Source organism: Sturnira hondurensis, unplaced genomic scaffold, assembly GCF_014824575.4.
Source record: "Sturnira hondurensis isolate 20B ecotype Veracruz unplaced genomic scaffold, ASM1482457v3 Scaffold0014099, whole genome shotgun sequence".
Lineage (NCBI taxonomy): Eukaryota > Metazoa > Chordata > Mammalia > Chiroptera > Phyllostomidae > Sturnira > Sturnira hondurensis.
In genome coordinates, this window is record NW_028086730.1 from 574,186 (window position 1) to 590,832 (window position 16,647).

Below are 16,647 nucleotides of genomic sequence, written 5' to 3' on the forward strand. Positions count from 1 at the left end.
CAGCACCAGCGCTGGGCGCCCGCTCACGGAGCCCCGAGGAGGGAGCGGTGGCCGGTGCCCCACTCCGCGGCGGCCCTTGCGCCCCACACCACCCGGCCCAATCCAAGGCCCCGCTGACACTCAGCACTCAGGATGTGGGCTCGTTCCCCAGGACGCCCCCACTGTCCCTTCTGGTCGAGTCTGTGCCCCAGCAGTGGCCCAACTCCCCTGGCCCCTTAGCCAGACCGCCCCTCCCACTCACACTGCTGTGTCCCGTCCTCCCCACACGAGGGCCCCGTGTCCAGGGGCCCTGGAGCCAGAACAGTCCCGTAAATCAGCTCGGGTCGTTGTAGCCTAGAGTGGCCCCTTTAATGAACCTGGTCCCAGGATGGTGCTCAAATGCCATCGGCCCACGGGGCCCCAGGAGCCTCAAGTCCTCACCTCCTGACCACCCTGTAGCTCCCTGCTGCCCCTGGGTGCCCTTGCCCGGGGCACCGTCCTCTTCTCTGCGGAAAGGTCTCACCACCTCACTCCTAATGCCAGGTCACAATGCCACACTGCTGTACCTCAAGGGCTCTGACAGGGACGATACCGTCCCCCAGTGACACTTCAGGCAAAGCCTGAGGACAGTGTGGCTGGTAGCTACGAGGGGACTGCCACTGGCATCCAGTGGTTGGGGCCAGAGGTGCTCGTCATCACCCCCCACACACAGGACAGGGCCCCCCCGAACGGGGATCTGGCCCCGAGCATCTCAGAGCCGAGGCTGAGACATGTGTGCTGGCTGCGTCCCCAGGCCACCACAGGCCTCCGAGTGACCTCTGAACAAGGCCAGGAACGAGCCCTGACATAGGCCTTAGTTTACACTCGTTCAGTGGCCTAAATTCCACACGAGGCAGCCCATGAAGAAGCCTGACTCCTTACTTCTCTGTCGTTTGCCCTGGAAACTGCACACACAGTGACTTGAGGGCAGGGTGAGACGCGCTCCCTTGGAACAAAGCCGAACCAACGAGGGCTCTCGTCCCATGGGGCGCCCCCGCCCTCGGACACACGCCTCCTGCCGGATAGGCCCCGGGGACAGGAGAGAGCCCCGGGAGCCCCCTGCCCCAGACGCCCGTGGCGGAGGAGCCGCGCACCTGTCTCCTGCGGTGAGCGCTGCCAGCTTCGCCTCCCCGGCCTGCGGCTCCGACGGGTCGTCCAAAATTCTCTGCATCTGCTGCTCGAGCTCCCGGGGCCGCAGCAGCCTGCCGTCGTGGTACAGCCAGACCTTGAAGTAGCGCCCCTTGTGCAACACGACCAGGTGCTTGCTGTCCCTCACGTGCTGGATGGTGTCTGGGGGCGAGACGTGAAACCCGCGGCGCAGGTCAGAGGTGGCAGGTCAGAGGCGGCGAGGGAGGCGCCCGCCCCTCGCCCCGCACCGCCCCGCTCTGCAGAGGGCGAAGCAGGGGCCAGAGCCCGGAGCCCCGGAGCCAGACCAGCCTGACCCAGGGGAGACCTGTCAGCCTGGGCCCGGGACTTAACACCCTACCCCCACCCCCCACCCCCTGCCCCGAGCCTCCACTTTCTCATCAGTGACACGGACCCTGCAGTCACAGCCCTCAGACAGTGAGCAGGAGGAGGACACAGTGTCTCGTTCCTGGTCCTAAAGGAAAAGCTCTCAGCAGCGCACTGATGAGGGTGTTGGCTGTGGACGTCACTGCGTTAGGGCGCGTTCTCACCGTTGTTACTCAACACGGTGCTGGACGTCCCAGCCAGAGCAAGTACAGGCCCCAAAAGGAAAGGCGCCCAATTGGAGGGGAAGGAAGAGAACCATCTCTATTTACAGGTGACGGATATTACACACAGAGAGCCCTCAGCGGGGGTGGCCACACTGGAAGAAGAAGAGTTGTCTTGGGCCACACAGTAAATACATCACGACACGTAATCACAAAAAATGTCTCAATGTTTTAGTTTACAACTTTGTGTTGGGCCACATCCACAGCCCCCCCGGGCTGCATGAGGCCCTCGGGCTGGACACCCCCCCCCAAAGACTCCACACAGAAACCGTGGGAACAGACGAATGCTGTGGGAAGAGGTAAGGCGCAAAGCTCAGGTGCGTCTCTGCGCACCAACACCGAACCATCAGAAAGAGAAACTCCGAGAGAGAGCCCGCTGACAACCGCATCCAAAGGAGCGCGCCAGCTGGGAATGCACCTCCCCGGGCGGCGGAGGCCTGGCCCCGAGACGCGCGCTGCCGGCCGGAGGGCCGCCCCTTCCCGGCACTCACCCGTTTCCTCTCCAGGGATCCGGGACGTGTTGAACATCCGCTCCCACTGGGCGGAGCAGAGCGGGACTGTGGACCCCAAGAGAAGAATCTGTGACAGAAAAGTGTGTCACACAAACAAACACTCCACGGGCGCGGGAGGGGCAAACTCCAACACACGGAACGCAGGACTTGCGTTCCGAGCCCCCGGCGAGGCCTGGCTTAACCTTCCCCTAATGCGTAAACAACAGCCACTCCCCGGGGACTGGCGGGGCCACACAGGGCACAGCCTCCGGCGATGTCACCTCCTGAGCAGCACCCTCTAACCAGTCTTGCACCACCCAACACTTGGACCAAGGGCTGTTTACAAAAGAAGTGTCTCGTGTCCCCCAAGTGGTTCACCAGCTGTATCACTTCCCTTCAAAGTAAATGGGAGCTTCTTTGGGAGGCAAATGACGGAAGTGAGCACACCAGACCGAGTGAAAAGGAAAGGGGCCTAGAGTGACAGAAGGCAGGACAGGGGGACCTGGGGGATGACAGGGTGGGAGGGGCGCAGCAAAGGGACAGGGGACGGGGGCGGCCGAGCGCAGACACACGAGGAGGGAACCTGGACGGATGGCTGTGTCCACGCCCCGAGTGCGGTGGCAGGTCTCCACCGGACTCACCCACTGAGCAGTGACACAGACCCCTGAGGCTGGTTTTGGAAGAGTTTGCCCAGAAAAGCGGCCAGTTGCTCACCGGTTTGAGCTCCCCCCGGTCTAATTTGCGCCTGTACAGCAGGATGGCGTGGATGGCGTTGCCCGCCCTGGCGGCCTGGATGTGCGTGGGCTTCACATACAGCAGGTCCTACAACGGGATGCGGATCAGCAGGGACAGAGCTCGCGGGGACTGGCAGGCTGCCTGAGCACGCGGCAGGGCGTGGCGGCCGTGTGAGTCAGCCACGCGGGCCCAGAGCCACCCTGGCGCTGCTGGAAAACAAACTCGTTTGTTTCCTGAACTTTGCCAGTTTCGCTTTATTTTATGGATTTGAGAGAAAGAGAGAAACATCAATTTGTCATTCCCCTTACTGATGTGCTCCCTGGTTGGTTCTCCCATGTGCCCTGACTGGGGATCGAACCCGCAACCTTGGCGTATCAGGACAACACTCTAACCCACTGAGTTACCCAGCCAGGGCACAAATTTTATTTTGTTCATGGTTTATAAGAACACAAACCCCCAAGTAATTTTTGGGCCACTAAAGGTAACAGTGTATGTGTGTGTATACATATATACACACATATACATACTTTAAAGATTTCATTTATGTTTTAGAGGCGGGTATGGGAGGGAGAAAGGGAGAGAAACATCAATGTGCAGTTGTCTCTCACGTGCCTCCCACCAGGGACCTGGCCTGTGACCCAGGCACGTGCCCTGACTGGGAATCCAGCCAGCAACCCTTTGGTTCGATTCACTGAGCCACACCAGCCAGGGAAGGTAACAGTATAATTTTTAATTAATTTTTAAATGAATATAATTCAAATTGAAAAACTGATATTAGTATTTTGTCCCAAATACCCTCATAGGACGAACACATACAGGGAAAACCAGACATAACAGACAAGCAGGCGGCCAGGAGGCTTCCTGCACGAGAAGCAGCCGGAGCAGAAAGCCACCTTTTGTACCAAGCGCTCCGGTGCCCGCGACTCCCCGACCCTTGGGACACATTTCTAAAGGTCATCTTCCAGGACTGGGAGAGAAGGCCGCAGGACACGGTCTGACTGGACCCAGAGAGAGTGTCCCCGCCGGCGTGGGACGGGGACAGGGCCGCGGAGGGCAGCTCCCTCTCCGAGACCCCGGGCACCAGGCCCACAGCTGTGCCGCCAGTCTGAGAGTGTTTCTGGTGGGGAAAAGCTAAAAGGAGAAGGAGAGAAAAATTTAACAAGGAGGGAAGGAACAAGCCATAAAGAGAAATGCAGGGGAAAAATAAAAGGAGGTAAAGAACAGAAGGGGGTCCTGGCTGGGGGGGCTCCGCTGGTTCAGCGATGTCCTCGGACACCAAGGTGCAGGGTTCAGTCCCCGGTGGAGGCACATGCAAGCATCAGCCAACGAACACACTGACCAAGAGGAACAACGACTGGTGTTTCTCTCTCTCACTCTCTCAAATCCGTTTTTAAAAAAAGAGCCCTGGGCCCTGGCTGGTGTGGCTCAGTGGGTTGAGCGCAGGCCTGCGAACCAAGGGATTGCGGTTTGATTCCCAGTCAGGGCACATGCCTGGGTTGCAGGCCAGTTCCCAGCGGGGGACCCATGAGTGGCAACCATACATGATACTTCTCTCCCTCTCTCCTTCCCTTCCCCTCTAAATATAAATAAATAAAACCTTTAAAAAAAAAGAGCCCTGGCTGGTGTGGTTCAGCAGGTGGGGCGTTGCCCCACAAACCTCAAGGTCGCCGACTCAATTCCCCAGTCAGGGCACGTGCCTGGGTTGCAGGCCAGCTCCCAGCAGGGGACACATGAGAGGCAACGATACAGTGATATTTCTCTCCTTCTCTCCTTCCCTTCCCCTCTAAAGATAAATAAATAAAATCTTAAAAAAAAAACAAAAGCAAGAGAAAGAGAATTTGACTCACCAGTGATTAAACGATGCCCTGGAAGCCACACTGAGGGGCTTCTAACAAAATAATGACGCGCACACCCCCACCCCCCGGGCCACCAGTGTCACAACAGACCAGACACGGGGAAACAACACGTGACAAGTGACTCTGTGTTGTCTCAGGGCGAGGGACAAAGCTCAGCGGGCAGGCTGGTGGCCAACGCTGGCTGACAATGCTTCCCCGAGCCCTTCACGCCATGGCGACACTGTGTTGACGCAGCACCGTTAGGAAAACGGGGTGGGGGCACCCACTCTCGTTGGGAGGAATGCCTGCTGGCCACAGGGACGTTCAGTGACCCAGACTCCCGGGCAGGAGCGCGGTGCCCTGAGCTGCCTCGCCAACACCGGGGCGTGTCCCGTGGCTCCCTGGTGGGTGCGTGAAGCCTCGGGCAGAGGGAGTGGGAAGCAGGGCGGCCGAGCCCTCACGCGCCCCAGGCCGAGGCACGAAGACTCACCATCGCGTAGTAGTTGCTGTTCACCATCAGCGGCCCCCGGCCCCGGAGGTAGATGTACTCTTCCCACCAGTCGCTCACCTGTCGGTGCAAACACAAGAGCACAGTGAGACGGACGCAGGCCTGCAGGGGCGTGGACTGCGGCAAACAGGAGGCAGAAAGCGGGCTTCGATCAGGTGAGGACGTGGAGCTGGTGGGAGGGCCGCCTTCATTCTGCAGCCCATTAAAAGACCAGATCAAAAGAGTGGGCGGCGGAGGACTGCCGACATTTCCTAGTGATCAGGACCATCCCAGATGGCACTTGGGCCCCACTCCTGCCCCCTGCTGGTTCGGTCTGGGTCCCAGGTGGCACCTCTCCCCCATGTCCGCTGCTCCCCAAAACCCGGACCCCCGCCGCCACCGGGTTCACATGCCAACGCCCCGTCACGGACTGGTCGGCAGCCTCACACAGAGCTCCACCGAGAAGAACCGTGCGTGTGCACTTACGTAATTGGTCGCCCACCAGGACTTTAACTTCAGGTACCACTGTAATCTGGGCCCGAGGCTGACGGCAAAGTCTTCGGCGAGAGCCGTCATCCGCTTGAAGTCGGCTTCCTTCATAAGAGGCCTCACTGACTCCAGATACTGGGGTAGCAAGAGACACGCAAGCCGAGTTAAAACCCGTGGTGTCCGTAGGAAAAAAACTAAAAACTCAGCATATCAGGGAAGAGGTACAAGTCTCCCCCTAGGCCGGTTTTGCTGGCCCCCACGCCCGCCGGCCCACTGCAATGCTACGTGATAGTCTGGGTGGCTGATAACGGAACAATTAAACCTTTTCCTCCTAATTGGCCCACACACCCCCGATCCTGCATCGCCAATCACCCAGGTGACATCTAGCTGGACACGGCCCCAGTTAGTGAACGAAGCAATGTCAGGGGTGTCCCTTATCGGGCCCATGACAAGGGCTCCATTCTCTCCTCGGCTGCGATGGCCTATGATGTGCAATGACATGGGGGAAGATGGGACCAATGACAGGGACCATCATGCCACCAGGCGGAGGCCCGGTCTCCAGGTCCAGGATTTGCACAACATGGTGAGTGGACTTACTGCCCCAGAACGGTCCCCTTTCAAGTGGCTGATGTGGTCACTTTGAGGTGAAGGTTCTATGAGCCCCATCTGATAAACGCGGACCCAGCAAAAGCACCGAGTCGGACACTCCGGGTGCACTTGGATGGTAGGTGGATAGACCTCCCAAAGGGCTTCTTTGTCAAATGGGACGCCTTTCACAAAGGGGCCTATGCTGCGCTGACAGGTGGGGGACATGGCCTCCTAGGATGGCCCCCCTGTGTGTTGGGGGCTCCACACCCGAGCGACGGCCAGTTAACTGACAACCGCTGTTAAGCTGTAAGTCCCAGTCCCACGGACGACCAGTATTTCTGAGTGGGCACCACCATGGGCGCGGCCACACCCACCCTGGTCACTGTGTCTCTCACGGCGGGGACCGGCAGGCGCGGCAGAGACGTCTGGAAGCTGTACAGCATGGGTTTGCGGCCAGAAAAGACCTTGACCATGGCCTGAAAAAAACGGCACATTGAAAAGCTGAGACGACGCTGAGGACCTGCAACTCGTCCTCACGGCCTCCAACCTCCAGTTTCCTGAGGCGGCTCCTCCTTCCTCCAGTCTGCTCTCCGCCCCTCCCCTCACAAGCCTTCGCAAAGAAGCAGGGGTCCCCAAATAACCACAGGGCCTAACAAAGCCTGGGTCAGAGAGACGCCCCGAGGTGTCCCACCTGGTCCAGGCGCCAGGCCCTCTGGCCAGGGGCCTCCTCGGGCACCCTGACGCGGAGGCCTGCCTGCCCTTCTGCGTGAGGGGTAAGTCTGCCCACCTACTCCTGCGGGGCTCTTGGTTCAGGATCAGCTCCAGGCTCTGAGCCAAGGTGCCTGGACCTGAAGCCAGTCCCAGAAGCAGTGTGGCCCTTCGGTCATTGTCAAGGCTTGCAGCCAGCACATTTGCCCGCCATCAGCCCTTGCTTTCGGCTGCAGTGATCTGAACTTGGTGCAATAACCGGTCATCTCATGCTGACCAGACCTCAGAGGGACTCCTAGGGCTCATGAGGTGGGTGTGGGGGGTGACTCTTGATGATGAAGAGCACTGGGACCCAGCGGGACATCAGCCCTGAGTGTCACCTGCAGGGGCATCACTTGTTTGCTGAGGTGGGGGAGGCCACCTCTGTCTGCGTCTGTCCTGCGTGCTCCATTCTGCTTCTCTTGAAACCAGAAAACTTACTCTAAGCACTAGCGGAAGTTGGTTTGGGAGAGACTGACAGGCGGGGTGTGCGGCAGGCTCGGGCACAGGGGTGCCTCCCAGACCTCTGCCGCTGCGGGTCCCGGGGGTCTGGGAGGGCGCCAACGAGCCGCAGACAGAGCCAGCACCGGCTGGAATCGGCACAAACGACCTGGCACATGGCACGTGAGTGACTCTCAGGGGGCCGGGTCGGACTGGTCAGCAGGGAAACCACTTAACCCTGACTTCAAGTTAGAAAAACTACAAGAATGCTGGCTGGGTAGCTCAGTTGGTTAGAGCACCTTCCTGATACGCCAAGGTTGGGGGTTCAATCCCTGGTCAGGGCACATATAAGAATCAACCAATGAATTGTATAAATAAGTGGAACAGCACATTGATGCCTCTCTCTTACTCTCTCTCAAAAACATCAAATAAAAATGTTTAAAATTTTTTAAAAGCAAAGCTACCAGGAAGTGAACAGGTGGCACTTTTACTTCATGGATGACCAGGGGCACCGATCTAATGCACATTCACATGCAACGTTCAGAGCTCCCAAATGTCCCTCAAGAAAAATATCCGTTGGCCCAAACTTCTGAGTCATGGTGAATCCATCCCCTCCAGCAAGTAGAGGTCGGCACCCGAGTCACCAGGGGTCAAAGGAAGAATAGGTCCCGTGAGCGTCCCCATGAGACTCTAGGCTAAGTGAGACGCGCTAGACGCAGAAGGACAATCGGCATGACCTCGAGGACCTGCGGAACCTGAGGTCATCCGAGTCACTGACCAGCTAACAGAATGGGGGCCGCTCAGGGCTGGGGATGCAGGTGTGACGGGCACAGGGGACAGGGTGCCCTAGGCGCGCGCTCAGTTACCATCCAGACTTTGGTGGCACGGCTCATCTTGCCGTACTCGGCGAACATCCAGCCGTGGTAGGACAGCAGCACCTTCAGGGAGTAGCGCATGGTGAAGATCAGGGCCACCCACAGGCCCGTGCCAAACAGCACACCGCTGACCACGTGCTTCGTCTGGCTGGACATGCAGCCCCTACGTGACAACGAGACAAAGGGGGGGGACACATGAGCAGCAGGAGAGGCTCCGGGGACTGGCCCTTCCAGACACCAGGCGCCGCCCACCACCGCGGCCAGGCACCACAGTGGACGCTGAGGACACGGCAGCCCCGGGGTCAGGAACGAGAGTCGGGCCTGACGAGAGAGGATGCACGTCTCAGCCCCGCTGTGGAGACCCGGGCAGTGCGCTTCTCGCCTTGGCGGGCACCAGCCCCGTCTGCATCCGCGATCCTCAAAATGAGGGGAGGCCGATTCGTGCAAAGGGGTAAATGCACAGCGGCCTCCAGGGTCTCGGGACAATGGCAGAGGTGACGCGGGAGGCTGCAGCCTGCCCCCGGAATAAAGGCGCCCAGCCATCCCCATCCTATCCCTTATCTTGTGTCTCAAATGTCCCTCTGGATGTCACTGTTACTTACACAGAACCCAGACCATTTGGCCAAACTGTTGCCTCCACTATTCACAGCAAGCGGGCTTGTTTTGCGCACACAGAGAAACCGACCCTGTAAAACGATCTTTTACAGGACGAAGACAGGAAGTTTTCGTCTGCTGAGGAAAGTGACGTACTTTACGGCAAGGATGAGACTCGAGGAAGAACACAGCCACTCACACACCTTTGTGGTTTTGCTTTTAGTTTCCATTGTTTGGAGAACGGCAAGATATTTACAAAATAAGAACTGAGTGTCCTTCGAAACAGCCAAAACAGCCAACACACAAGGTGAAGGCATCACCAGTTTCTGGAACCGTCACTTTAACCGTTTATAATGAAGTGACACAGAAACACTTCTTCAAGGTCAAATGCATTGCTTCAAAACCTATCTTTCTAGCCCTGGCTTCTGTGGCTCAGTGAATTGAGTGCCGGCCTGTGAACCAAAGGGTCGCTGGTTCGATTCCCAGTCAGGTCACATGTCTGGGTTGCAGGCCAGGTCCCAGTAGGGGATTCGTGAGAGAACCACACACTGATGTTTCTCTCCCTCTTTCTCTCTCCCTTCCCATCTCTCTAAAAATAAATACATATAATCTTATAAACAAACAAACATATCTTTCCAGAACCCGTCAAACCTCGAGTTCAAGTTGAATTGTGGTCTCTACTGAGAACCTACACATTTCTCCCAGTCTCGTCCACAGGCAAACTTGGAGCAGGGGTGTAAGAACCTGGCCCTGAGACGAGCCTCGTTTCAGGTGTCCCAGTGCCACGTCGCCAGATTTAGAGGGAAAAAGACCTCCGCACTCGCTCGGGGCACAGAGATCACAGAGTGCTCTAGCATGGCCCTAACCCGGTCTTTCTAAATCTGGGACATGACGGCCCAGTTTCCACCACTGGTTTAGAGGGACGAAGAAACGAATCTTACAAAGATCCAGATTACCAGGGCTTTAAATAGCCAACACTTGCAGGTATAATCCAGTGTTAAGAGGCAGCCCACGGTCCAGAGTACGTTAAAAATCTGTGCCAAGCTCACGCCAGTCTGAGAAGCAGGTAAAACAGCACAATGTTCAGGCCCAGCTGTGCGCAGGGGATGGGCTGGTGCCCCTGGGGAACCAAAGGGTGAAAGCAGGGAGCCTGGGGACCGGAGGGAGGAGAGTGCCGAGGGTGACCAGGTACCTGCCTGGGCCGCCCAGCCCACAGGCAGGCCAGGGAGTCTGGCAGGCAACTAATGCAGGCCTGCTTCCCCCCAAATGACCGGGAGTCTTTATTTGGGGCCCTGGCTGCTCATAAAGGCACGAGCCAACATTCCCGAGGCCGCTTGGGACTGTGGGTGAGTCAGCTGAAAGAATGGCATCTAAATCCAAAAATCAGCCAGATGGTGACCTAGGCAAAGGTCCCGAGCTCCTCTGTGCCACTCAGGCCAGACCCAGCAGACCTGGCCAGGGAGCCGGGGGAACCCACGGGCTGCGTCTCATCCCTAAATTTAGAACTCCATGCCCACAAGCAGCTCCTGGCCTGAGAAACAAAGCTGATGGTGACGCAAGGACGTGGGGACTGTCCCTCCTCTGGGAATGGGCCAGGAACAGTCAAGGGCAGCAGGAGTCTGAAAAGCAGTCCAGTCACAGGAGGAAAGCAGACACAGAACAAGAGCGAAAGCATTGCCCTGAGTCCAGAACAGTGACAGCTGTGCCACTCGCAACCAAGCACAGAAAGTGACCCCCAGAGGACCCGAGGTGCGGAAGGGGTCCTTACGCCGTGTCAAGGGTCCGATTGATCTTGGCGATGATTCCCAGCGAGGGGTCGATCTTGGCGTACATGGTCGACATCACGCCCACCACGACGATGAGCCAGCTGGAGGGGCTCGCCGGGTACACGCCGGTGATGATGCCGTTCTGAAAAGAGATGCGCTGGGAGGTGTCAGGAGGGCGGGGGCGGTGCTTGCAACAGGTGGGCACGCTGTCCCTACTGCGGATCTCCCCCAGGGCCGCCTTGTTCCAAGGAAAACAAAGTGTTGCTGAAGCCATTAAAAAGAGTGATCTGACCGATGGATTAATGACAACGGATTAACAAACTCCCCAAGTGCCCTGACTGGTGCAGCTCAGGGGGTGGGGTGTCATCCCACAAAGTGACGGGTTACTGGGGTGGTTCCAGGTCAGGGCGCAGGCCTGGTCTGTGGGCCAGTCCCAGCTGGGGCACCCGAGACCAGTGTTTCTCTCCCTCTCTTGATCTCCCCTTCCCCCCTCTCTCAGAATAAATTGATAAAAATCTTTAAAATAAATAAATAAAATAAAAAGCCCTGGAAGCTTTATCTGAGTGTTTCAGCAGATAATTGCACCCCTACTGTTACTCCATGGGGTTTCCCACCACTGTCAAGAAGGAATAGATTTGAGGGAGGGGTAGGCTAAATTAAAATGGAGGGAGGAAGGTTCTAGATAAGGTGTCCACCCCCTGCAGCTGGTCTGACCCCGCCCCCCTCCTCCTCTGAAGGATCACAGGGTTCTCTAAGGAACCCCTCGGCTGCGGGCAGCCCCCTCGTCTGGCACCCTGTATTCTCGCGTCTATCGGTCCCGCCTTCCCGGCCGCACGAGGTCTTCCACACCGGGAACAACGTTGCCGCTGGGCTGCCATGATGCCCCGCCCCCCACAACCCACGCCCTGCGCTGCAGTTTCTATTTCCCACCACTTGGAGGAGCTCTCAGGGAAGCTAGGGGACAGCCTCCGTTTCCCCTGTAGGGGGCGCCTTGCTCCACCTGTGGTGCCATGTTGAGGATGGACCCCTGGAACCCCACCCTGAGCCCCAGGACACCTGCCCAGCCAGGCCCGCCTCTGAGGTCACTGCTGTCACCTACTCTAGCTCCTGGGTCTTTCGCTTCCCTCTAAAAAGGAGAATGAAGACTAAAAATGCCAATTGTACCATCTACGCCTGGGGGGCAGCATTCACTTTTGATCTTGCCCTTTGATCTTGCTTGAATTTTAAAAACAAACTAAATTAAAAACAAGATACGTGCTTAAAACAGTGATAACGTATTTTGCCGAGTAGAAGGTGCTCCCATGTACACTGTGCACCCACATCTTTGCCCCAACTTTCAGGAAAAACACTTTCTGCTTTAATTTTTTAACTCATTGTTTCATTTATATATAAAACTGATTATCATATTCCAGGGTATCATTTTGCATGTGGATATCATTATTGCTTTCTAGAGTTACACTTTTAATGCATAGGTATAAATAAAAGAATTAATTATAGATATGGAATTGGCACTACCCATGTACAACGTGCATCCTTCCATTTCTCTAAAAAAATTTGGGCAAAAAAAGGCGCATTATATGGTCTGTTTCCTCTCTTTTGGGTCAACAGAATGGAGACTGTGAAGGTGACTGTACGTGAATTTATGTGCCTCAGTGCCCGTGTGTGGGTATTTCATCAGCAAGGTGCCTGTCTGACAGGTTCACTGTGGTTCTCACAGCTGGAAGGCAACACTGGTTCTGGAGGGTGAGCAGGAGATGTGGGTTCTCGTCCTGTTTGGTGTCTGCTGAGCAGGCCACCCCCCCTGGGCCCCGACTCCCCCTCTGCCCGACAGGGTGCCCCATGAGCCTTTGGAAACCGATGGATTCGGTGAGCGGATACACGCGAACATGCCTCGTGAGCCTTCGGCATCACGAAAATACCAATCGCGAGCCGGCTGCCACTCAGAACACTCAGAAAAGCCCCCGGAGGGCAGCGCGGGGAGCCCCAGGGAACGCAGCAGAGGTCTGAACTAGTGTCTGCAAACCTTGAATTGAACGAACTTCTTCTTCCAGGAATGAAGCCCAGACAGGTAGATCTGCTTCAGGGCTTCATGGCTCAGCCGCAGGTCGATCCCGTCCGGAGTGACGGTGAACTGGAAGGCCACAGCTTGGTGGGCTTCTGCCATCTTCGGCGATCTGCTGGGAAGAAAGGCAGAGGATGGGTCGTCTTACCGGGTGTTAGAAAAACCTGGACGTAGAAGTGTAATTTGTTCTGGATTTAAGTGTTTCTCCCCCACTGAATGAACTTCACAGGCCTCATCAACAGACCGGACTCTGTGGCTCGGGGCCGCCCCGCCCATGTCCGCTTCTGCCCAGTATGCACAGCTGGGGCCCCTGCTCAGAGACCCCGGGGTCATCAGCGGAGTCCGGGAGCCCCCAGCCACCTGGAGGCCACACACGAGTCCTCCGTGGCCCTGAATCCTTATCTTCAGGTGGGAACTCAGGCCAACGCGGAACGCCTGGGCCTCTGGTGTGAAAGTGGCTGGCCTCTGGAAAACCCACTTTAGGTACCACGAAGCCAGAGGGACAGGGCCGGCAGAAGACGGGGCTGAACTCGGACTTCACCCCACAACTGAGGGGGCAGCCGTTACCAGAGCACTCACCCCTGCCCTCAAGCACAGTGCCCAGGGCCAGCTGCAAAGCAGAGCATGTTTCATTTGAACTGCTCCGGAATCCACAGTACGTTCTCTGTCTGCCACCATCCTGGCTCCTGTCTGCTTCCTTCCACCCTCCCAGGGACACACAGCCCCTACGAGCCGTGCCCCTCCCCTAGGAGCCGTGCCCCTCCCCTAGGAGCCGTGCCCCACAGAGGGTGGGCAGGCGCACCCTCTCGTCTCCTCCTGGGCTGTCTGCACGGCGCACCATGGGCAAAGAAGGGCAGCTACGGGAGGGAAACACCTATCGGAAACCGCAATAAAAATCTAACATTGCACACCTGTGCTTTCTCGTCACACACAGTTTTCCCTGTTTTTATTGACAAGCCTGCCAAGCGCAGAGGGGAGACTTGTCCCGAAGACCCCCCCATCGACAGATGGCAAACTAGCCTGCTCGCAGCCAATCAGAGCGCACCGCGCCGGAGCAGCCCTGGAAAGGCGCCGGCTCTCGTTCATTTGCGTGTTCCGCAAGCATCGTTGTTCCGGCTTGGCCACAGAAACTCGCGAGGCTCTGACACGGGCTACAACACGGGCGAACCCAGAAAACAACCTGCTCCGTGGAAGAAGCCACACACGCAAGGCCACGCCATGTGCGATCCCACGTCCTTGAAATGCCCAGAACAGGCAAATATGGGGACAGGGGGTCAGGGGGCACAGCAGCGGTTGCCTTGGGCTGGAGGGGACCGTCACCGGGAGGGGATGGCTCAGAGGGGACAGCTTCTTTGTGGGGTGACAACGCCATTTCCCAAAACCGACTGTGGTGATGGCCGCACGTACCTGTGACTGCACTAAAACCACCACCACGGCCACTCTAGGTGGGGGAACTTTACGGATGGGAATTACATTGCGATGAAGTTGTCCTAAAAAGAACTCCACCGCCTTGTGAACCCCAAGGGTTGCGTCTTTAACATTTACGCACCTCAACCTTTCCCCCTGAAATACAGAATCTGGGTGGGCGGGGGTGCACACCTCCTCTGTTCCCTTCCTCGTGTGTCTACCCCAGTGCTCCACTCACACTAAGGACCCCTTCAAACAACTGTCACCTCAGGCACCAAGGGTGACAGTTGTTAAAAGGTTTGGGGTGTCATTCTGTACTGTGGATATCAGCAGGTTGTGGGCACTATCTCTTGGCGATATGGACTGAAATAGTTACCAATGGGATTTTATTTTTTATCACGTCTGAGATTTGCTGCAGAATCATGAGGGTGGGGACACGGATGGACAGAGGTATGCAGTGGCCCAGGAGTGGGAACTGGCGGCCAGATGGGGGTCCACAGGGCTGGTCTCTCTTCTTCTGTGTGTTCCTGATCTTCCCCAATTTCTTAAAATATGTTCGGTGAAACCAAACCTGTCCAGAGCAGTCGGTGCGAAGTCTCACACGGGGAGAGTACTTTTCAAAGCTCCCGACCCTTGGAGGGGTCCTGGGCACTCACCTTCTGAGAAGCACCCACCTCACCCGCCAGCCACGGGGTTTGCTGAGCCACAGCCCCGGGCCGGCCCACAGTGTCCGCACCTCGCGCCTGTCGGACTCACCCAGCTACCTGTGCCGGCTCCACAGCAGACGGGGGGCTTGCGGCCACCTGTCTGCCTCCCGAGGGGTGTGGGTGCAGCCTGGCAGCACTGCCCGGTGTCTCCCGCCTCCGAGCCTGAGACAGCCACCAGAACACCTGGCGACAGCCATCACCACTCACCAAAGGCTGAATACAGCCCCAGGTCACTGGGCCGGAGGATACCAATGTCCCTAAAACTGGGGACCTTTTCTCTAAATGGAAACACACAGCCAAGGTCAGCGGGTAAAGCCATTTGGACCCTAGAGGATGAAGGGCTCCTGGACCAGTCTGAAACCCCTGGGGCCAGACGCACAACATGCCCTGCCTTGACCAGGGCCCGGGGCCAGCTGAAAGCCAGCCTGTCCCTCCCGATGGGACACCTGCGGAGACAAACCTGTTAGGCAGCCTCCTAGGGCTGGCCTGAGTGCCTAGGACTGAACCAGGTGGGGTCACCAGCAGCACCGCTCCCACAGCTGGCTAATCCACCTGCCTGGTAAGAAAACCATAGCCGGGGGAAGCACCTAGGGGGAAGGAGCCAAGCAGTTAATAAACATGGGGACAATTAGGAAAGACAGTTAGGCTTTACTATGTAGCAAGATTGTCATACACACACTGCACACGCAGAAGGGCACAGAGACACCTGCGCACCCCTCCTGCAGGGCACCCAGGCCCGTGCTCGGCAGGCTGACCCAAGGCTGCAGCCTCCCTAGACACTTGCGCCTGGGAGCCCCTGCCCGCAGCGAGAGGAAGGGCCCTGGGGCCAGCTGGCAGGCCAGGCCCTGTCTGGATCCCGGCCACCTGCATGGGGCAGCAAAGGGCACAGCAAGGGACCAAGAGTCAGGCGAGCAGTCCCGCCACCACGTCCTCTGAGCTGGGGTCACTGTCCCTCTTTGAGCCCCTCTGTACCCACAAGCCTTGCCCAGGGCGCTAACTTCTACCTGTGCACACGGGACACGGAGTCTGCAGCATGTCTGCATGGACGCCAAGCCACGCCAACTGGGACCGAGCCTTGCCGTCTTCCCCACCCTCCCTGCCGTCTCTCTCACCGCAGCAGCCCTGCGGCCAGCCCCCAGCCGAGCCCGTGCACCTACGCCCCTCACCCCCGTTCATCACCCCTGTGTGGGGTGCACCCACCACACCTGCGGGCTTGGAGAGGGTATGCGCCCCCCTCCACCTGGCTCTCTCTATCTGAGTAGAGAGAGGTGGCTTCCCTGGGGACAGAGCCGTGCAGCGTGGCTGCTGGGATCCGCCTGCACAGACCGTGCACCTGCGCCCCGGGTCAGCAGATGGCTCCAGGGGAGAACACATGTACTGGCGAGAAGAGCAGAGAACGCCCTGACTGGGCAGCCAGGTTGGCTGGTGCGTCGTCCCGACATGCCAAGGTTTGTGGGTCAGTCCCTGGTCAGACACAGGCAGGAATCAACCAGTGAAGGCATCAGTAAGTAGAACGACAAGTCAAAAGGAAAGAAAGGAAAGAAAGGAAAGCAGAGAAGAGAAGGGGAAGGAAAGGTCCCAAGGAAGAGCTGAGAAGGGAAAACAGAGACAGAAGAAAAGAGAGTGTAACCTCTTCCTGGCCGGTCACCGTCCCCTCAAATCAACACGAGCG

General features: G+C 57.7%; 1 protein-coding gene across 3 annotated transcripts in view; it reads right to left on the reverse strand.

Moving 5' to 3' along the window:
• The window catches only part of CPT1A (carnitine palmitoyltransferase 1A), a 43,911-nt gene that overhangs the window by 19,639 nt on the left and 7,625 nt on the right, over positions 1-16,647 (reverse strand). The window contains exons 2-11 of one of the 3 annotated variants that reach the window (XM_037062565.1): positions 15,033-15,041; positions 12,823-12,973; positions 10,802-10,941; positions 8,431-8,602; positions 6,751-6,852; positions 5,786-5,923; positions 5,303-5,380; positions 2,957-3,064; positions 2,243-2,330; positions 1,113-1,308 (exon numbers count right to left, since the gene is read on the reverse strand). In XM_037062565.1, coding sequence (XP_036918460.1) covers positions 1,113-1,308; positions 2,243-2,330; positions 2,957-3,064; positions 5,303-5,380; positions 5,786-5,923; positions 6,751-6,852; positions 8,431-8,602; positions 10,802-10,941; positions 12,823-12,963 — 1,163 coding nt within the window. In that variant the 5' untranslated portion in view covers positions 12,964-12,973; positions 15,033-15,041. Of the gene's footprint in view, positions 1-1,112; positions 1,309-2,242; positions 2,331-2,956; positions 3,065-5,302; positions 5,381-5,785; positions 5,924-6,750; positions 6,853-8,430; positions 8,603-10,801; positions 10,942-12,822; positions 12,977-15,032; positions 15,042-16,647 lie in introns of all 3 variants that reach the window. The other 2 variants (XM_037062566.1, XM_037062564.1) reach the window with 2 other exon arrangements.